This window comes from Acomys minous (assembly GCF_964271855.1).
Source record: "Acomys minous genome assembly, chromosome: 3".
Taxonomy (NCBI): domain Eukaryota; kingdom Metazoa; phylum Chordata; class Mammalia; order Rodentia; family Muridae; genus Acomys; species Acomys minous.
Window position 1 is genome coordinate 1,184,562 of NC_140485.1, and position 22,525 is coordinate 1,207,086.

The following is a 22,525-nucleotide window of genomic DNA, read 5'->3' on the forward strand; positions in this document are numbered from 1 at the left end:
CCTTATGTAAGTGAACTGAGAGGCAGCCTTGGGCCAGAGAGAATGTGCACCTCCCGCTTGGCAGACAACTGTTGTAAGGTGCAGAGTGGCTCCTGCCTCTCACTAGCTATGTTTCCTATTGCCTTTAAGGCAGGCATTTTGTTGTTTCAAAAGAGAAGATACTTTTGAGCTGGGTGGATCTGAAAGGCTGCATCTGCCTCTGAAGTTCCTTTATCAGCTTAGTTTGCAGTAGCACTTTAGTTAAAAGGGAGATGGAAGGGTTTTTAAAGCACTTATGCCCACATTGTATTTTACTGGAGTACAAGCAGAATTCCTCCCAGCAGCCCATCTTTTCTATTCAAGTCCTATAATCACAGGTGAAAACTGATCTTACCTGGGAGTGTTACCTGCTTTTTCCGAAGGTCATATCCCTGGAAATTCACTTGGAAAGGCCCCTGTCCTCTATGCGCCTGTGGAGGCCTTCCATGTAACCTGCCTCTGTCTGTTGCCAGAGTGGTGGTCACCAGCTAGCCCCCCCAATGCCCTCATGTTCTGCTCTTTCTCAGTTTTGTCTTGAGACAATATCTGCTGACTGTTGCCCAGGCTGTCCTGGAACTCATCAGCCCAGGTAGATCTTGTACTTGGAGCATCATCCTGCCTCAGTCCCCCAGGTGCTATGATAGTAGCACCCATGCCTAGCTCCCAGTCAGTCTGACAGAGGCTGAATAAGGCGGGTCATATATTGTGTCTGTACACTGACCTCCCAGGACTGTCTTCTTCCTTTCTGTGACTGACCTCCTCTGCTCACGCCCCTGGCTCCTGCCCCAGAGCCTTGGCATGCACTCTGACCTCCATCTGCTCACTTTTGCCCTTGTTTGCTGCTTTCTTCTAGTTCATCCTCAAATGTTTTCTTCTCAGCCATTTCTCTCTTGACTACCCCATATAGACAATAATCTCCTTCCTGGAAACACTGTCTTCCCCACTGCCACCTTAGCACCTAGCAAAAACATGGAGGCTACGTGGTGTTTTAGGTATTTATATTTGCATGTATCGTCATAGTATGTGGCCCTCACTAGTATGTACCTTGGACGGCCAGAGTGTTTACGTGTTTGCATTCTGATTGCATCTCCAGGGTCCACATTGTATCTCTGGTGTGGTAGATATTCAATATATTATTTGTTAATTGAATAAATACAAAACTCTGAAGTTAAAGCAGTGGTGACACCGTTTTGTCATTTTATAACTTTAAAAGTTCTTTTATAATGATTGAACTGATGCTTTTCAGCCACTATTCAGATTAAGCCTGACAACTTGGGAAACTTCCCAGAGGCCATTCTCCTTTAAAGACACTTCCAGGTCCAGGGGGACCAAGCTGCTGCTGTTTGCAGTGACTGGAATGTGTGTTCCAAGGGATAAAGTGGTGGCATGAAAATGTAAAACCAGCGCCAACTGTCATCTTGAAGATGGAGGTAGCCCAAAGGAGCCAGCTGTTGTGCTGTACCCCCAGCAGGAAAAGGAGAGGTCCCGATTGGTTCTGGGACAGTGAATGCAGTCGAAAGTGAAATGGTGGTGGGAGTTGTAAAGAAGCAAGAGCCGTGTTGGAGCACAGGGTGTGCTGAGGAGAGAGGGTTGCCTGCAGTCGTGAACTTGGCCAGCACCTGTGCTTCCAGAGCCCGGCTCTCCCACGCGCTTCATGGCAGGTCCCGGCCACTGCATGCTTCAAGCACAGCCTGTCAAGTCTGCAGCCAGCTGGGCCTTGGCGCTTCTCAGAGTCTTGTACCTCGGACGTGGCTCCCGATTGCCAGCCGGGATTATTCTGATTCAGCGCTAGCCCTGAAGCCAGTTCTCGTTGGTTGGCGGTTCCTTTAGTCCTTTTATGCTGCTAGCCATATTTATAAATACAGAAGTACATCGCTTACAACTTCAGAAGCAGAAGGGTCAAAGATCCGAGGTGCCAGCAGATTCTGTATCTGGTGAGGACCCTTCTTGGCTTCCAAGATGGCATTATCTTGCTTTATCCCACATGGTAGAGGGAGCAAGGCAGCTTTTCAATATCTTGTACAAGGGTACTAATTCCACTCCCAAGTGTGGAGCACTCATGGACTGACCACTTCCTCAAAGGCCCCAGTGGGCGATCTTATTCCAATGGGTATTGGATTCCAAAATATGAAGGGTGGAGGACACCTGCATCAGACCACAGGAGCACGCATGTTGTGCTAGGTAGTAAATGCTTTCTAAATTTTATGTGTGCTCTTGTGTCAGAAACAGAGTCCCAGGACAAGAATTGAACTGCAGCAGGCGACAGGCTTTGCGTGACTTCCTTTCCCTGAGTGATTATCATAAGTCCATGTAGGAATTAGGCTAATACCTGTGGAGAGAGAGGGTGTTTGAGATGAGGGCAACAGCTAAAGCTTTCACGGAATTGGATGTTTTGTTTCTTAAGAGTAAATGTAAAACAAGTGGCTGTTTAGCAGAGCACACTGCTGTGTGCTTGTTAGGACTGCCCCTCACTGTGAGCAGAGCACCCAGGACAGTGTGAAGGGGGAGAGGCTTCAGGGCTCAGTCAGGGCTTGTTTGACCCCATGTGCATAGGCAGAATGTCATGGCAGTGGAGGGGTGGGAGGTGGAGGGGTGGGGGAAGTGGGGTATGGGGGGGTGGAGGGTGGAGGGGGTGATGGTGGTAGAGGGGCTTCTTCACCTTATGTGGACAGGAAACAAGAGCAAGGAAAGGAAGGTGGCCCTGACAAGCCTTAGTCCCCAGGCCTCATCTAGGCATACCTCTTGAAGCTTCTAGAACTAACCAAAATAACTCCACCATCTGGAGACCTAGCATTCAGAACATGGGCCTGGGCACGGCAGTGCACGCCTGCGGTCCTGAGGCTTGGGAGGCTGAGGCAGGAGAGGACTGTAAGCTCAGCTTCGGGGGACGTAGGATCCATCTTAGCAGACCTCCTCTTCCCCGCAAGTATTTTAAACCCTAAGGCTCTTTGCTATTCTAAGTCATGTTTTTCCTCATGGAGCAGATTCCACAGTGACGCCATGGGTACTGGGATTGAGAAATTAATAGATGAATTCCCTTGGCTTCAGTGCTTTGCCTTGAGGCTGAGCACCCCTTGTTGGCTGATCTTATGGTGTGGGATAGAGCTCAAGAGCCTAACTGCTACCTGTTGTTGAGTGGTGGGCCAGAGAAAGGCGGCTCAGTGTCCGGGATGCTTGGCAGGCTCAGTGTCCAGGATGCTTGGCAGGCCCTCTGAGACAGTCAGGGAAGAGTGAACAACACCCAGCTGTATTTGTCTCGATGCCTTTGGTCTCTGGCTGCAGGCCTTCTCTTTAGAGACCTGGACCTTTTCTGTGTGGGACTCTTCTTTGGGCAGCTGTTCCTCACCCTTAACTATGGTATCTTCTTCAGCTGCAGGAAATGCATTTTGTCAAGCCGCCAAACTCCACATGCAGCTTCAGAGCAAACACGACTCGGCTACCAGCTTTGTGGATGCTGGGAACGCTTACAAGAAGGCGGACCCTCAAGGTAAGGCCACCAGGCGGCTCTGTGACTGGCCGGTGTGCCACGCTGAGGCCTGTGCTAAGAATTCTTGCATTGTGGGATTTTAAAAAAGAAATTTTGGTGTATTTAATAATGTCAACTCTTTAATCATCAACACATCAACTTGGAGGAGTTAAGGGACATTTGAGACAGTTTTTCGGGGGGGATTTTTTGTTTTTAGTTTTTACCATATAGCTAAAGCTGACCTCAGACTCGTAGCTCTGCCCTCTCCCGTCTGTGCTTCCCAAGTGTGAGATTACAGGCGCCTTATCTCAGCTTCATGGAATATATTCTTGAACTAAGAGGGAAATCCTGCTGTTCCTGTCCTCCTGTGGGTGTTTCACTTTGCGAGGGTAAAAGGTGTTTTAACCACACAGTACTACTTTTCACTGTTTTCAAAGTGCTTTTCAAAGCATTCTCTTTTTGAAGAAAGAATATTGGACTTTAAATTAGTTAAATTTTGCAAATGTTACTTCTTTTGGAGAAGTATTAAAGGTATTAAAATTCCATACCCACTCAAAGAATCTTTGAGTCTTCTTTTCTTTTGTAGTCTATTTTGTTTAAGACACAATTCTAAACTTCTAGGATTGTATCCCAAGGAATCCTGCCATCAAGCTTTTTTTGTATAAAGATTAATCCTGAGCACAGCAGGTGTGAGCTGAACAGGCAGCGCGGTAGATCACAGTGCCTTCGTGCGGAGAGGACCACACAGGCATCCCAGGCGCTGGCTTGGGGCTGGTTGTGGTGACATACACCTGTGGTCCCAGCACTTGGGAGTTGCAGTCCAGCCTGGGCTATACGGAGTGACACTCTGTACCTTAATACTGTTTATTGACCAGTTAAATGCTCACTTGCTAATTAAATTAAGGAGCTGAGTGGTAAGGCCACAATTTCTGATAAAAAACGTTTGTGCCCGTGGAAACACATGTAAAACACTGGAAAAGAAAGTGCTGCCGCAGGAAGGCTACGTGTTCCTGAGTGGTGAGGCAGACGTGCTCTGCCTGTCTTCCTGTAATCTGTAAGGTGAAGGCACTTAGGGAGAACTCACTTTCCATGTTTGTTGTTCTGGGCACATTTCTGTTTCCTCAGTTAGGCTTTGCCTCCTTGCTCCCTCTTTCAAACTGAAAGCGAGCTTGGTGCTGCCAGCCATGCCGTTGTGTGGAAGGAAACTTCCTGGCTCTCGGTTATAGGAAGCAGACATTGTTTGGCATTGGCGTTGTAAAGTTTCCTTCCGTTACATGGAATACCAATCCCATTTTCTTATGTCAGTCTACCAAAATACACATTTCTACATATGGCTTAGGAGGTGAGCGAGCATTTTAAAGTGCTTTAGATGTTGGCCGCCTGAAGAGCAGAGACTGCTGAAATAGTCTTTATCTTGTCAAGAAGTGATATTTTCCAAAATTAATATAGACATGCATAATATTAATGAAGACTGCATTTACCTTGCATAGTGCAAGTGTGATTTATCAATGTTGGTGGCAATCCCTGTGGTATTGTTTCATTTGTTAGTACAGTCTGCCCCAGGGCGGACCCCCGAGAGTTGTGGAGCCAGCGTTACTGCAGCCACGCTGCTTTAAATACTGGTGCAGCCGCTGGGAATGAGGCCACACTAATGAATCTGGACCCTGCATGATGGTGTCCGCTCCTCCTAGCCAGCCTGCCCGCCCTCCACCCCAAACTGCACCTCCTTACCACCAGTAGCAGCCAGGGATCAGGCTCAGCTGAACCCTCTTTCACTGAATGGACTTCTCGTTGTTTTTCTTAAATGCCCACGCTTCAGAGGCTATCAACTGCTTAAACGCAGCCATCGACATTTACACAGACATGGTAAGACCTTGCGTTGCTTGAGTGGCTGTGGGGTGGAGGCCTGGAGCGGCTTGACAGTTGTATTTCTTCCTGTTCCCTAACAGATGGTGTCTGTGTAGGTAAAACAGGCGCACAACTCTGTTTTCTCCCCTAGGGAAGGTTTACAATCGCAGCCAAGCACCACATCACCATTGCTGAGATCTATGAGACTGAGCTTGTGGACATTGAGAAGGTGAGCACTGACCACGCCCATGGGCTTGGTGCAGAAGGTGGACATGTGGCCTCTTAGGAATCCTCTCCTCCCCTTTCTCAGCTGACATGAGGGGTCCAGAATCATTACAGGAGTCCGGGAGGAAACTGCCTCCGCTTGGTTAGCTGAGTAAAGTGGCTTTTTGCTGGAGCGCCTGAGATTTACTTAGCTCACCTGTTGTTTGTGCTTTGCTCGGTGTCAGAATGGTGAGAAGACTTCCCACCTGTCTAGTGACGTTCTCTAAGGCTCTGGAGAAGCTGAAGGCAAACCCTGCGCCCTCAGTCAGCATCGCTCACTCAGCGTCGCTGCTCTCATCTGGCCTGCTTGCCAGCTTTTCTTCATTACCTCTGAGCCAGGGGGTCTTAGACTGGATTCTCTTCTCGCTCGCCACCCCGATCGATCTCCCACACCCCACTCTGGTCAGCAGGTGTCCCTGCGCTTTCTCTAGTGCCACCCAGCTGGGTACTGTTCTCACTGCTCCTGTGCCTCAGCTCTTCTCAGTTCCTTGTCCCCAGTTTCATGTGATTAGTGCCAGAGCCCCCAGCTGGTCTCCCACATTTGCTTCCTCATCCCCTCATCTCAGATTCTCAAGTGAGCCTTGATGCTAGTGAGTCAGTCTGTACCCACTGCTTTGAGTTTTTAGGTTTTTTTGTTTTGTTTTGTTTTTGTTTTTGTTTTTGGTTTTGGTTTTTCAAGACAGGGTTTCTCTGTGTAGCCTTGGCTGTCCTGGACTCACTTTGTAGACCAGGCTGGCCTCGGACTCACAGCGATCCGCCTGCCTCTGCCTCCAGAGTTCTGGAATTAAAGGCGTGCGCCACTACGCCTGGCTAAGTTTTTTTTTTTAAAGATTCGTTTTTATATGTATGGGTGTTTTGTCTGCATGTATGGACGCCAGTATGGCTGCCTAACAAAGCACTGTCTCAAAATAAAAAGTTATATATATTTTACACACACACACACACACACACACACACACACACACACACACACGGGGGTGGGGGGGGGTGGGGGGGGGAGCACGGTAGCTTGTCACACTCCTGACTTTGAGGCTCTTACATCTTATGAGCCGTCCTTGTCTTCTCTTCCCCTGGGTGGATTCACAGGGTGATGGTCAGTGAAGTGTGGAATTTATGTTTGAGAAATCAATTAACCCAAAGTACTGGTTTGTTCCAGACACTGTTCGCTGTCAGGGTGACAGATGCCCACTCATTCTCTTGATTCACTCACATATTTCCGCCATTAGGCTACGAGAGATGTGACGTCATGCATCACATGACGTCCTGTAGCTTCCTGAGGTAAAAAACTCACCCACATGTAAACAGATCCTACACACGTAGGTGGTCCTTAACGGCCCAGGGGAGACATAGGTTGTTTCTGGTTTTGTCTACTGAAAAACCTGATTTAATAGTGTTGCTTACAGCATAGGATGGGCACATACCAGTAGCTTAGTCTTGGACTGGAGGCCATCTGTTCTAAGGGAATTGAACCTACTTAAGGTTCATTAACAGTGTTCCATCTGCACAATGAACTCTCAGGGTTGAAATGGTGAGACACAGTGGGCTCCCGTTCAGCACCAGGGCCCGCAAACGCCTGTTAAGTGAAAATGCCACTGGAGTGAAGAGCCATTGGTAACTGACTGCTCTCCTTTCCTGAGTCTTTCTGCTCGAACTTGGGGAAACATGGAGTCAGGCTTTGGTTTGATTAGCATTGTTAAAAAAAAAAAAAAACAACTTATGATGCAACTTTAGCACTAAGGCCTTTTCAAACGAGAAAGTGGAAAAATGTGAGAGTCAGGGGAACAGGGGTGTTGCTGTGAGGTTGTCTCTCCCTGGAGGCTACGTCCATAAACCCTTGCCAGCAGGACTGCTCAGACATGAGCTGAATAGGGACGGCAGCAATAGGCATGTGAGCATGGAGAGAGGAAAGCCCGGGAGGCCTCAGCCCTAGACAGAGAACTGCTGGCAGCAAAGGGATGCTGAGAGCAGGAGCAATAGTCTCCCCAGGGACAATCACATCAATTAGTTATCAATACCAAAACATCAGCCTTGCTATACAGTGAGCAGCTTGTATTTGTGTGTTTAGGAATATATGTGTAACAACAATTAATCAAAAAAATAGACCATGAATTTGAAAGAGAGCAGAGAGGGTCTGGAGGAAAAGAAGGGATGGGGAGAATGATGTAATTATACTCTCAAAAAATAAATAATTAAAACCTTACTGCGAGATGTGGCTTTAGTCTCAGCATTCAGGAAGGCAGAAGCAATGAAATCTTTGTAAGTTCAAGGCCATCCTGGTCTGCATAGCAAGTTTCAGGCCAATTCCAGTGGCACTGTCAAAAACAAAACCACAAATATAAAAATAAAACAAAACAAACAAAAAACCCCAGCTTATAATGGGTATCCTCCCAATAAATATTAAGCTAGAACAAATTGTTACACCTCTCCCGCTCCTGTCTGAGGTAGCGGCTCCATCTGGCTCGGCTCGGCCTTGTTCATTGCTCTCAGTGAAGAACTAGGAAGAGGACACCTCCCTCTCCCTAGGAATGGGGTCTGTGGGCCAAGAGTTTTAAAGAAGACACACTATGCTTTCATGCCCTGACCCATTTATTATAATGGAAATAGTGTTAAGCAGTTCAAAGAATGAGAGCAGTTCAGAAGGAGGAGGGCAGGCGGCCAGGCATCAGTTCCAAGGCCTCACTCTACCACGGGGCTACACCCCAGTCCCAAGAGCTTTTTGTTTTCTCTTCCAATGATAAATTTGCTGAAAATCTTGTTCTTCGGTCCTTTGTATTACTTGGAATATTGCCCGTGGTGTGGTAGGGGCATTTGTTTGTGCCGTACTTTTGTTCATTTGCTTCAGTTTACTGAGCGCCTGTCATTTGGTAGCCATTATCCTGGGTTCAGGGATGCTATGATTGACAGCAGTCCTGGTCCTCCCCTTTCTGTGGGAGATGGCATCATGTGTGTGACCGTGCTGAGAAGGATTGCAAAGGATTGACCTGTCCTGCTGCTTTCTGTATGGAGTCTCATATTTGTTAAAAGCGCTCAGAGTGCACCTGTTGGTCTTCTACCCCTTCCCTCTAACTGTCGCTCACATGGTGAACCAGTGAGGTTGTTTTTATCTTTTTCCTGTTATAAGGAAATCTATGTGTGGGGCATATTAGGTAGGTAGGCAGTGTGGATGAAACACACTGTAGAGATGTCTCTTTGCAGAATTGCTTAAGTTGTGTGTTCATGGGTTTCTCCGCAACCCGAAGACCTCATTAGCATTGGCTTTGGTGTGATCACTGCATTATAGATAGGCATATGCCATGGGCTTTAAAAGGATAGTCAACTGTATTTCCCGGGCCTGTTATGTTCTATTTGTTTTATTTCTATGCCTAGCACCTTTAGTCTGGTTTTCATATGCCACTAGTTGTGTCTTTTGAGCTTATTGGGAAAGCTTTGTAAATTAAGGCAAAGGACTGCTTGCTTCTGTGTGTTGGCAAGCCAACGACAGTGTTTCGCTGTTTAACCATCAGAAGAAAAATCACCGTGGCACAGAAATAATCATGAAATCGGGCCAGTGGGACGGCTCAGGGGTAAAGCACTTACACAGCATGAAGAACTAGTCGGATCCCCAGAACCAAGACAAAGCAGAGGAGAAAATCAACTCCACCAAGTGTCCACTTACTTCTACGTGCTTGTAGCCCTCCTCCCCAAAGAAACAAAATTTAAAAGTGTTTAAATCATGCAAACCTGAAGTTCGCTGTCAGTCGCTAGGACACAGCACTCATTCCTACATTGTTGGTAGCCGTGTTGCTCCAGGATCACTGAGTGCTTGCCAGCAGAGCTCTATCAACTCCTACACCCCAAACTATGGTTTGAGGCACTACTGAAAATGCTTGCCTCATCCCAGCCTTAAAGCCTCCTCAGACTTACCTGCTGCCACTTGGGTGGGAGACTCCATTGGTTTTCAGGCCCTTCCCTGTGTGCGTGCTCTGCTTCCCCCACACCTGCCTGCAGAGCCGCCAATTCTTCCCAGCAGAGCGGTATGTGGCCCCTGCTCTGGGAGCTGCTTTGCGTTGTTTGGGTCCCTGAGAGAGCTATAGAGCCTGGTTTGCCTTCTGAAGTGTCCTGCGTTCTGATTTCCCTAACCCTGTCACGCACTCATGGGTGCTTCTAGCTTTCTGCTTTCTCCGTTTGAGTGTGGTTTGGGCGTCCCACATTTTAAATGGAAGGAACACTTTGTCAGGTGACACTTGTAGGCGCAGTCAAAGCTGCTGCAGTAAGTTGTAGACTAACCGCCTCAGAGTTCACTAAGTGGTGAGTATGCCGGGGTAAGGGGTCGGTTAGGAAGCAAGCTGACAGAATTCTGCTGTCTTCAGTCTGAGGTGTCAGTCATCCCAGACTCGCCATGCCTTTTAGCTTTCGGGAAATGGAAAAGAGAAGAGTACCGAATAAGACATCAGGTTGTTCATAGTCCAACAGAGAACTGGTCCTGCAGCGGAAGCCGATCTGTTTGCTGTGAGTCGGGGAAGCTATTGGTTCCTTTTTGTTTGTTTAAATAAACTAGCATGGCCAAAAGCAATTTATGAAACAAAGAACTTATTTTGGCTTAGAGGTCTACAGGATAGAGTCCACCATGTCAGGAAGACATGACCGCAAACAACAGGCACTGTGGCAGAAGCAGTAAGCCAAGAGACCACATCCGCCGCCTCATACGGAGGAGAAGCAACTACAAGTGGGGTGAGGCCATAAACTCACAGAGCACCCCAGTGATGCGCTTCCTTCATCACGCCTGCACTTCCCCGTAACCTTGCCTACAGCATCACCAGCCAGGACCAAGTTGTCAAATACATGAGCCTAAGAGGGACATTTCTCATTCAGTCCACCACAGATGGATTCTGATGGATCGAAGCATTCTGTCTGCAGGAGGCTTTAGGGCTACAGGCTTTACTGTATTTACTGAGGAGGCCAAGTTCTGAAAGATTTGTCACTGGAATGAGCTTAACTATCAGGGGGAAATTGTGTACATGTAGTTTTAAATTATGGTTTACATTCGTTCATTTGGTTTGTATGTGCACATGTCTGCCATGACACACTTGTGAACATCAGGGGACACCTTGTGGAAATCCTTCTCTCCTTCCACTGTGAGAGCTCAGCAATCAAACTGGGACTGTCAGGCTTGGTGGCAGGTGCCTTACCTACTGCTGAGAGCACGCTCCCACACTCGTCAAGTGCAGTTGGTCACAGCAGTTTACCCTCAGTAGACCCCAAGTGGAAGCTCCTCAAATGCCTGTCAACAGATGAGCATATAAGCCAGAGTAAAGCAGCCATCCTACCAGCCCCGCATGGAGTTTTTAATACAGTCCTTTGAATGAATTGTTTGTAAATTAAATGTATGTTCTTTCAGGCTATTGCACATTATGAACAATCTGCTGATTATTACAAAGGAGAGGAATCTAACAGGCAAGTGCTTTTCTTTGTATCAGTAATGGGCTTTTCATACTTGATAAAGGACATGCCTATGTCGTCTGAACATCTCTGCCAGAAGCAAGTGTTCTCAGGCCGTGTCTCCTCAGTACTGTCCCTTACTCTGCACTGTCCTACTTTCAGCTCTGCTAACAAGTGTCTGCTGAAGGTGGCAGCCTACGCTGCACAGCTGGAGCAGTACCAGAAAGCCATCGAGATCTACGAGCAGGTGAGGACACTGTTGTCACCTGACAAAGTGTGTAACCATCACTACTACCTACTGCTAGAGCCTTCCCCTCACGCCCGAGACAAGCTTGGAAACACAGCCTGCTTCCTCCTTCCCTGACTTGCCGTTCTTGATGCTTTCACATATATGGGACACCGCACCATCTGTCCTTCTGTGACTGACTTGGTTCTTCATATTGTAACATGTGTCAGTGTTTCAGTGATTTCATGACTGAATAATATTCTGGCTTATATGTTCATCTGTTGATAGGCATTTGGGGAGCTTCCACTTGGGGGCTACTGAGGGTAAATTGCTGTGACCATTTGTACTTGATGCGTGTCGGAGCATGTTCTCGGTTGTCTTGACCACATGCCTGGGCGTGCAATCAGGATTGTTGGGCTTCTTGGTATAGCCACGCCCACCTTGGTATAGCCACGCCCACCTTGCTGAGGCGCTACCAGACCCTCACAGAGAGCAGGATCATTGAATATTCCCAGCTCCAGACCCAGGGCTCAGCTTCTCCAGTCCTCGCAGCATCTCTCTGTGATCCCTAATGAATGTGCAGGGTCATCTGTATTTCCTCTCATGATGAGTGATAGTCATTTTAATGTGCTCACCGCCACTTTGCATCTCTGGCGAAATTTCTGAGTACTTCTTTATTTTGAGATTTAGGTGTTCTTTAATCCTAGACCTTAGGATACAAGTCCTTTATGGTTAGGAATAAATTTACTTACAAGCATTTCCCCTGCCCCCCCCCCCATTTTATGGATTTCCTTTTCATTCTGTTTTATCCCTTGACGTAGTTTTTTTCAATTTTTAAAATAAAATTTTGCATTTATTTATTTTGTATGTGTGAAGTATGTGAGTGCCACCTGTTGTAAACAGAGTACAGCTTGAAGGAATTGGTTCTCTCCCCTTACTATGTGGGTCTCAGGAATCAGACTCAGGTGTTTTGCTTTTTGTTTTTTTGAGATAAGGTTTCTCTGTGTTTAAGCCTGGGTCTCCTGGAACTAGCTCAGTAGACCAGACGGGCTTCAGACTCAGAGTGCTGGGCATTATTGGCGTGCACCACCACCACCTGGCCAAACTCTGCTCTTAAGGCTTAGCAACAAGGACTTTACCAAATGAGCCCTTGTGCCAGCCCCTACGTGTTTAATCTTTATGAGGTCTCCTTGTCTATCCCTTTCTGCTCTCTGTGCTTCTGGTATCATGTCTATGTATAGCCAAATTTTGAGCATCATGAGTCATTTTAACCTGTGATTTGTTCTAAGACTCTTGAGATTTTTGCCCTTAGTGTTGGCGGTCCTGCTTGCATGGAAAGGTGTCCTGAGACTTGGGAGCCCAGGAGCCACAGCTCTGACAGGAAGCCTCCTCAGCGGGGACATTGCAACTCCCAGGGGAGGCTGTCCCCAGCTGATCTGAGGAGCTCCGGAGCCTCAGCCCTGCTCCTCTTCTTTGCTTCTTCCCTTTTTTGTTTCTTTGCTTCTTGGCTTCTTCCAATGAGTCAAATCTCATAACAAGAGATTTATTGGGAGGGCCCAATCTAGGGGTGGCTGCCTCTGCTCAGGGAGAATGAGAACTGAAAAGCAGGCGGGGCTTATACAGGGTTTTTTAGGGGGTGGAGATTTTTAAGGTGCGGATTGGTGGGATTTCACGTCCTGAAGTCTGTGGGAGCCCAGGGACTGGTGGGCTTTCCTCTTCAGCATTGGTGGGATTTTTTTCTTGTGGGGCAGGATCTGTGTACTCTCCCACCTCGGGGCTGTGAGTGACAGTTACCACAGTCTGCTAGGGAAGTCCAGTGGGTGGGGCCTGCCTGTTGGAGCTCCTCAGGTGCAGCTTCACAGCGAGGTGCCTGAGTCAGCCTGAATAGCCAAAACTTAGGTTTAAGTCTTTTATCTATTCTGAGTTAAGCCATTGTGTGCATGTTAGGCAGGGATACCCCTCCCTCTGACATACAGACATCACTTTTCTCATTGGCATCTTGCAAATGACTGGTCTGGGACTCCTGCTGGAAGTTTTCTCACTGATACAGAGGAATTAATTCTGGGCTCTGTACTCCATCCATCTGTTTAGCTTTATGCCAGTATCACGTTGTTCTGACAACTATGTCTTTATAGGGAAGTTTGAAATCACGGACTGTCAGTCTTGCAGTTGACTCTTCTTTCTCCAGACTGTCCTTGCTGGGCGCCTTAAAGTAACAACTGCGGATCAGTGTGTGGCTAGCTTCTCCGTTAGCAGGACTTGAACTGAGTGTGTAGAACAGTTCAAAGCAGAAAGTTCTCTAGAGAGAGCCAACAGGTTGGGGTGCAAGAAGAAAAGAGAGGGATGATTTTTAGGGGTTCACTCTCAATGGTAGAGGCTTACATGGCCCAGATCTGTCATGAGAACAGATGATGTGAGCCCAAATACAGACAGGCAGTGTTTTGGATCTAGATCTGCCATGCCCGGTGAGGAGGATCAGCTGTCCTCTGCTTAAACTTAAAAAACAAAAAACATTTTTATTACATTAATTTCTTTATTGGGGCAGATTGTCAAATGCCAGGACAACTTACAGAAGTCAGTTCCCTCCACCCTGTGAATCCAGGAAATGAGCATGCTGCCAGGCTTGGTGACAAGTACCTTTTCCCTCTGAGCCACCCATCTCACTAGCCTCGCTGCTTAGCCTTGTAATTGGTCTGGACTGAGGCCTGTCTCTGTTGGGGGAGGGACGTCTGCTTTTCTCCTCTGCGATTGAAATGCTGCTAATCTTATTCAGAAACATTCAGGGTGGTATTGGCACCCATGGTCTACTCAAGTTGGCACACAGAGTGAATCCTCAAAGAATATTGTCAATTGTGAATCTGTAGTCTTCGGTCTAGACATAAATTACTTACTTTTTGTGTTGCTGTGAGTAAATGCCTGGCAAAAATAAAGAAGGAAAGGTTTAGCCAGATATTGGTGGTGCACGTCTTTAGTCCCAGTGCTTGGGAGACAGAGGCAGGCAGATCTCTGAATTTGAGGCCAGCCTGGTCTACAGACAGAGATCCAGGACAGCAAGGCCTACACAGAGAAACCCTGTCTCAAAAAAACCCAAAATCAAACAAACAATCTCCCTCCCCCCCAAAAAATTAAGAAAGAAGAGGAGGAAAGGTTTATTTCGGCTTATACTTCAGGAGAATTCTATGGTTGGGAACTCACGGCAGCAGGATTTGACACAGCTGGTCACGTGGTGTCCACAATCAGGAGGCAGAGAGCGCTGAAGGCTAATAGTCAACTCACTTCCTCTTTATTTATGTCACATGTTTACCAATGTCAGTTCACCTAATTTAGAAAGTCTCACAGACATGCTCAGAGGCTAGGCTAAGCCATGTAATCTATCACAGGCAAAGCCGAGGGCCTGCTGCCTAGATAACTATGGATCCTGTCAAGTGGAAAGTCATATTTTTATCTATCTGTCTGTCTGTCTGTCTGTCTATCTAATCTATCATCTATCTATTCATGTATCTACCTATTTTATGTATATGGATGCTTTGGCTGCCTGTATATATGTGCACCACATGCGTACCTGGTGTTTGGTTCCTGTAGAAAAGGGCATAGGCTTCCCAGGGAGTAGAATTACAGGTGGTTGTGCGCTGCCGTGTGGATGCTGAGAACTGAACGCTGGTCCTCTGCAAGAGCAGCAGGCGCTCTAAGCTACCGAGCCATTGCTCTAGTCCCAAGCTGACAGTCATATTAACTAACCATCACAGTATTCACACAGGATGCTTTTGTAACTCTGTTCAGTTATGTTTTGAAGTTAAATATCCTCCTCAGATTGTTCAGACAGTTGGTGTTTTGCTTGTTTATTTTTTTGTGCTGTCACCATGCTGTGCTTGTTTATTAGCTCTAATTATTTTGTTGATTTCATAGAATTTTCTATATACAAGATATTTAGTTTTTCCTCCCCAATATCTTTTATACCATTTCTTGTCAATTACTCTGATTGGAATCTCCATTACAGCACTTAATATAGAAATGCTTGTCTTTCTTTTTCCTGATTGCAGAGGATGCACTCTGGTCTCTCATTAAGTGTGCTGCCAGGTGCTGTTAATGCTTTATATCAATCTAAGGAAGATCTTGTCTCTTCCTTTTTTGCTTTTTTGTTGTTGTTGTTGTTGTTTTTGTTTTGATTTGGTTTGGTTTGGTTTGGTTTTTTAAAGACAGGGTTTCTCTGTGTAGCCTTAGCTGTCCTGAACTCACTTTGTAGACCAGGCTAGCCTCGAGCTCACATCAGTCTGCCTGCCTCTGCCTCCCAAGTGCTGGGATTAAAGGCGAGTGCCACCATGCTCGGCTCCTTTTTTTATTCAGTGCATTTCCTGTCAAAGGATGTTGGATTTTGTTAGGTCCTTTTGCACATCTATTAAAATAGCATACAGCTTTGTTCTCTACTCCATTAATAAAGTGTGTTTTAAGTCAATCATTCAATCTAGGATAAATCCTACTTGATCATTGAAAAGTTTCAGGGCCTCCAAGCATTCACTTTCGCAATTTACTAAAGAGACTCAAACCCCACTAACACTGATAGCTGCCACTTATCACGCCTGGGGACGCAGCTGAGAGCAGCAGGAGTTTTTTGGACATAAGGCGGCCTGGGAGGCCAGGTCAGAGTGTCCTGTTGTCTCTCCACTTCCACTTCCAGAGGCCTGGAAATGAGCCTTGGCTCTTGCCAGCCAGGGCAGTTCCCAGAGCCTGATGGTTGTAGATGCCTGTGAGCCACGTGTGGCGCTGCACATCAAACCCAGGTCCCCTGAAGATCAGCTAGAGCGCTCAACCACAAAGCCATTGCTCCAGCCCGGTCTTTCTTGGTTTTGGAAGTATTTATGATGATTGGATTTAATTATTGAAATGTTATTCTCTTTTGTTTTTACATTTTCATGTTTATGTATTCTATGTATCCTTCTCTCTGGTTTCTTCAAATGTATTTCTCTCTGTGTGTCTTTCTTCCCTGGACATTTGAGATGGAATCTTAGATGCTTACTGATTTTCCTATATGGTATGTGTGTTTCTACTGATGGGATTATCTCTTCATGGATTTCTTAAAGGTGTCTCATGATGGCTTTGCTGGGTTTTCTTTCTAGTTCAGCTCATTTTAACTATTACCTTTTCCCTTGAGACTTTGCTGACCCATAGGCCTTTAGTATTTAATACTAAGTGTTTGCAGATTTTCCTGTAATCAGTCTTTGTCTTCGATTCTATTGAGATTGGAGAACATGCTATGTGTGCTTTCCTTTAGAAAATTGTTGAAGGATGCAGGTCGTGGCCTGGCTTGGCTTGTGCTTTGCTGTTCTGCCCTAGAGTGTGGCCTGTGGTCTCTGTGGGTGAGATGTTGTTGGCTAATAGAATCAGTGGGTTCCATGGCTTGCTGGTCTTCTGTCTAGTTCTGCACACTGTGTGAGCTGTATACTGAAGGCTTCAGCTGTCTGTGTGGCCTTACCCAGCACTCTCCTCACTATGTCGCCCTTGGCTTCTGTGTGCCTAAGTCACGGTTCTCAGCACATCAACCCTGTTTCCGTTCCTTATCATCCAGTGTCTTTGGTAATATCGTATCCTCTCCTGTTTTTCTTTTGGTTGATGTTTATACATTTCCCCTCCTTCCCTGTCATTATAATGCAAGTAAGGTTTTTTTTTTTTTTTTGAGTTTCTTATAAGTGTATAAGTGGGATAAATTTTTAAATCTGCTCTGCAATCTGTCCTTTTTCGCCTCCTCAAGGCCTGAGAATTGAACTCCAGACCTCATGGTTACAAGGCATGAATTATTTTCCCAGCCCAAATCTGTCCTTTCATTGTTGTGCTTATAGCTTACATGTTTAATGTAATTATTGGGATATTAGGGCTTAATTCTACCATTTTATATTTTGTTTTCTATTGTGACTAGTTTTTGTTTTCATTTTCTCTTCCCTGACCTCATGTGGATTACTTGCTTAGCTGTTATGTTTTTAAGATATGTTTCTTCCAATGGCATTTTCTTAATCAGGTGCCCTCTGGGTGTCATGATGTTTACATGTCACAGACTATTAGAGTCATGATCTTATAAGCCCTATTGAAATATAAAATCTTGCCTCATTTGATGCTCTCTGATTTGTAATTGACTTGACTGTTTCCTGTGGATGTGTTAGGCCCTCACCCAGCAGTGCTGGGAATTTTCATTAGCCGCCATCAAACATAGTTCAGAGGCATGAGAAGGACAGTCTGTGGGGTTTGTACTGACCATGTCTTCCTTCCCAACCCTGTTCTATGTACAGTGCCTACTTGTACCATTTTTTAAGGCAGCTCTGTTGCTAACAAATTGTCCTTTTTGTTTTTGGTTTTGGGTTTTTTTTTTTTTTTTTTTTTTTTTTTTTGTCTGTCTGTTTTTCGAGGCAGGATTCTCTGTGTAGCCCTAGCTGTCCCGGACTCACTTTGTAGACCAGGCTAGCCTCAAACTTACAGAGATCTGCCCGCCTCTGCCTTCCAAGTGCTGGGATTAAAGGCGTGCACTGCCTGGCTCCTAACAAATTATCTTAATTTCTGTCTATCTGGTAATATTTTGATTTTCCCCCTCCATTCTGGAAACATTTTCCCTGAAGGTAAGACCCTGGCTTGATAATTCCCTGTCTTCGGGTGTATGAAGTTTAACTCCAGTGTTGCTTGGATCTACTGTTTTATTTTTGCTTTACTGAATCTGTGGTTTGTTTTTCCCCAGATTGGCTGAGTGTTAGTTTGTCATATCTTCGAGTACTTTCCAGCACTTTTTTCGCCCTGCACTTCCAGCAGATGGCACGAAGCACAGCCCTGTAGCTTCTCTGCTGCTCCATCTGAGAAACTCCTGTTCTGCCATCCAGTCCACTGCTTCCTTCTGTCCTATCCTCCCGCCCTTAAGCTCACTCAGGACACACACAGTAGTCCTCCATTTGTGTTTTTCTTTCTTTTGTGTGTGTGACGTGTGTCTGTGCATGGTTCTGTGTGTGTCTGTGGAGTCTAGGCCCAGTCCTGACTCAGGCCCTTGAGCCTGCACAGCCAGGGCTTTACCGGCTGAGCAATCTCCCAGGACCCCAAAACCATTCCTTCATTTTGTTTTTTCCTTCACATCTTTGTTTTATGAATTTCTTTTTCTTTTTTAAGATTTATTTTTATTATGTGTATACCTGCATGTATGTGTATTGTATGCAGGTGTCAGGGAGGCCATGGGAGAGTCCCAGATCCCTAGATTAGAGGGGTTTACTGGAGTTCCCCATGGTTGTGAGCCGCCTGATGTTAGTGCTAGCAGCTGACCTTGGGTGCTCTGGGGTTCCTAAGTGCCAAGCCATCTCTCTAGCTCCAAGTGGTTCTTTATTGATTTTTTTCTTTTTCTTTGTGATTCTGGGGCTTGAACCCAGAGCCATAAATACTGCCACTAAAGTTCCATCACTACATTTTATTACTGTCCCTGGTTTTTATTTTCTTTTTTCTTTTTTCTTTTTGTAGTGTCAAGCATTTTTGTAAGCTGTTAAAAAATTTTTTTTCTGAGAGAGCTCCTTTAAGCAAACTTAGATGGGTCTGTCATTTCTGTCACCGGAAGCTGCCTGCTGCTTCTGTGCTCAGCTCCTGACCGTGCCCTGATTGGTGACCTTCACACTGTACTCTGGGGCTGCATCTGTTAAATGGCCCCTCTTTGCTCTGGCGCTCTTTAATAACTGGAAAGTGAGGGGTGTTGGTCGAGAGGCTCAGGTTCCCCTTTGGCCTTTGTTAATACCTGGGAAGGAGATGCTTGCTGGTGAGAAGAGGGCAGCATTACCATTATGGTATGGAAGACCCACCCCTGTTAGGCTTCTTGTGACTTTTGCTCTTCTCTTTTATTTGGCTCCTCATGGAACTTCTGGATGCTGGGTTATTTTCATGTTGGGGATAAAATAAAAAGAATAAACTTGAAAGGCAGAGGCAGACAGATCTCTGTGAGTTTGAGGCCAGCTTGGTCTACAAAGTGAGTCCAGGACAGCCAAGCCTGCACAGAGAAACCCTGTCTCAAAAAACAAAAAACAAAAAACAAAAAAACAAAAAACAAAAAGAGAGAGAGAGAGAGAAAGAGAGAGAGAGAGAATAAAACTCAGTAGTCCCCTCCCTCACCCTGGGTGATTTTCCTGGATCCGACATCCCTGCCTGATTGGCTCTCCTATGCCCTCTATCCACAGACATTTGTTTTTCTTAAAACAGCAAATCCTTAGTTGTACTTCGAAGGAAGAATCGGGGAAAGCTTAGACTTTTCTCTCTGCCCTCTTCCAGGCATTTCTAACAGTTTATGTGTCTAATAATTATTTCTTATCTAGTAAAACTTTATACTACTTGGTATTAAGTATATCAGTAGAAGATACTGAAAGGTAAAGAGGAAAACAGGTGAGTACGCAGTAGATTACTTTGCCTACAGTAGTAACTCACTGTCTTCTCTACCTAGGTAGGAGCAAACACTATGGATAACCCCTTACTAAAGTACAGTGCGAAGGATTACTTCTTCAAGGCAGCGCTCTGTCACTTTATAGTGGATGAGCTGAATGCCAAGGTAAGAACATGCTCCTTTCCGATGACTTTACCATTGAGAAGAGATGCTTTGTCATCACTGATGTCTTTTCATGTGGGTGTTAAGAGCTGTGGAGGTGGCTCAGTTGATAAAGCATCTCACAAACCTTCAGACCTGAGTTCAGATGCCCAGCACCATGTAAAAGCCACGTGCTGTGGCCCACATCTCTAACTCCAGCATTGAGGAACAAAGCAGAGATAAACAAATCCCTGGAGCTCACTGGCCAGCCAGTCTAGCCAAGTGATGGGCTTGAGGTTCAGGGAGAGGCCCCATCTAAAAAACAAGGTGCAGAGCCGGGCATGGTAGCACAGGCCTGTAATCCCAGCACTCGGGAGGCAGAGGCAGGCAGATCGCTATGAGTTCAAGGCTAGCCTGGTCTACAAAGCAAATCCACAGCAGCCAAGGCTACACAGAGAAAGCCCATCTGTAAACACACACACATACACACACACACACACACACACACACACACACATGCAAATGAGGTAGAAGATGATTGAGAAAGATATTTGATATTGACCTCTGGCTGCCTTATGCACACTCCGTAATATGCGTGGGCACACAGCCACATGAACACGTGCTTGTCTTGCCCCCAGCACATACAAAGTAAAAGTAATAGTTCTTCCATGACATGTGAGTTTGAATCTTTCCACATCTGCAGTACTGTCCTGTTCAAATTTCCTTCAGTGGTTGCTTCAGATAGAGTAGGGAACTAAGAGACACAGCACAAGCAGTGCATTCTGTTCTTCCTTTGACATTTTTGAGACAGAGCTTCACTATGTAGCCCTGGTTGTCCTGATGCTTGCTGTGTAGACTAGGATAACCTCGAACTCACAGAGCTCCACCTGCCTCTGCCTCCCGAGTTGGGGGATTATACAGGTGTGGACCACCATACCCAGCTTCTCAGTCTTTTTTTAAAAAAAAAAAAAAAAAGCACAACAACAAGCCTCGGAAGTGGAGTTAGAATAGGATGCAGGTCGAGAAGGATGCAGAGCAAGATAACAGAAAGTAAGGCAGAACCTGAGCACACTGGGCACTGGCCATCTGGAGATCAACGAGCCAGAAAGAAAAACTGCTCTAGAGTTCATCCTACCCTATGGGCGTTTAACATTTGGGAGTGTTAACCAGATATGCATAGATCCTGTCGGTAAATTAGATTTTATTCCATTTCTTCTCTTCAGCACAACCTAAAATCTAATATTTTAGAAAATTTATTCTCAATTGAATTTGAATATTCAAAATAAATAGGTTTCCTATGTTATATTTCTTCAACATTTAAGTGGAATGGAAATAAAATTTTTGAATGAATGGACAGCTTTCCTGGTTCATTACGTTTCTCGTTAACTGGTTGTTTTCTCTCCCTCAGCTTGCTCTTGAAAAATATGAGGAAATGTTTCCAGCATTTACTGACTCCAGAGAATGCAAATTATTGAAAGTAAGTACTGAAACAACTTTGATGACAAAAGCCTTTTCTTTTGGGTAACAGCACCCACATGAGGCTGGTGATGGGTGAAGTTTTAATCAGTAAATCTTCTGAGGGTGTCTTGGTTACTGGATTAATTGCTGCAACAAAATAGTCCAACCATAGATGACCTAACAGAGGAAGTATGCTTTGGCTACAGTGTTGTTGGGCGGTCATTCTGTCCCGGGGCATGAGGCAACTGGTCATGTGTGTCTACGGCGAGAGAAAGGAGTGCTGGCGCCCACTTGTTCCCTCCTCTCATTCAGTCCAGGACCTGAGATGTGGTGGTGGGCCTTCCTTTGGTTCTTCCTCCTTCAGTTAAGCCTGTGATTGAACAGTGATTCCAAGTCTGTCCACTTGACAGTGAAGTCTAGCCATCTCATGTGCACCTTGGACTTGGCTGCTTTTTCATTATAGATACCCATATGCCAAGAGGGTCAGGGTGTTTAACACTGTTCTGAGGAAGTCAGCTTCTGACTAGCGATACAGAGCAAGCCTTTTCTTGGGTAATTCTTGTATTTGGGTATATCTTGTTTTATGAGATACAAGGACCATCAGTTCATGAGATACTATGGTGACTTGTGTTTCAAGTATTCCTTCAGGAACAGGACTTTCTAGTCTAAAGTGTTTTCTTGATTTTATTTTTAATGCTACTAGAAACTTCTAGAAGCTCATGAAGAACAGAACAGTGAAGCTTACACTGAAGCAGTAAGTTACACCTCCAGGACATGTTGCATTTTTAAAAGTTGACAGTATAAAAATTTCTTTTTCTTTGCATTGTATAAGTTCTGAACATTTATTTGAATGTGGCTCAACTTGCTTGTATTTTCCAAAGACAATGTCTTGCATGTCCCACAAATTAGTTCCATTAAGCTTTGGAAAGATGGCTCTGTGGTTTCGAACATTTGCAGAGGCCACAGTTGGGTTTCCAGCACTCCACAGCTCACGACCATCTGTAACTCAAGTTTCAGGGGATCAGCGCCCTCCTGACCTCCAAGAGCACCAGGCACACACATTGTGCACATGTATTCATACACATAAAATAAATCAGCCTGGGTTTTTTTTTAAAGTTAGTTCCATTAAGCAGTCACCGTGTAGAAGCTCTAGCTGTATTGAGCCCTGATTCTTGATTTCCTGTGAGAAGAGAATTAGCTGTGATACAGACATGTGGCAAGAGTTGTGGCGTGCAGTTTTGGTGTTCTGAAAACAGTCTTACCCTAGAGCAGGGTTCATGATTACAATTGAAGTGTCAAAACT

At 45.6% G+C, this 22,525-nt stretch overlaps 1 protein-coding gene across 1 annotated transcript in view; it reads left to right on the forward strand.

The window, feature by feature from the left end:
• NAPB (NSF attachment protein beta) overlaps nt 1-22,525 on the forward strand; it is a 48,419-nt gene that overhangs the window by 21,908 nt on the left and 3,986 nt on the right. The window contains exons 3-10 of the mRNA XM_084776533.1: nt 3,389-3,505; nt 5,304-5,350; nt 5,484-5,561; nt 10,974-11,029; nt 11,177-11,261; nt 19,684-19,788; nt 21,173-21,241; nt 21,926-21,976. Of these exons, the coding sequence (XP_084632659.1) occupies nt 3,389-3,505; nt 5,304-5,350; nt 5,484-5,561; nt 10,974-11,029; nt 11,177-11,261; nt 19,684-19,788; nt 21,173-21,241; nt 21,926-21,976 (608 nt within the window). The remainder of the gene's footprint in view (nt 1-3,388; nt 3,506-5,303; nt 5,351-5,483; nt 5,562-10,973; nt 11,030-11,176; nt 11,262-19,683; nt 19,789-21,172; nt 21,242-21,925; nt 21,977-22,525) is intronic.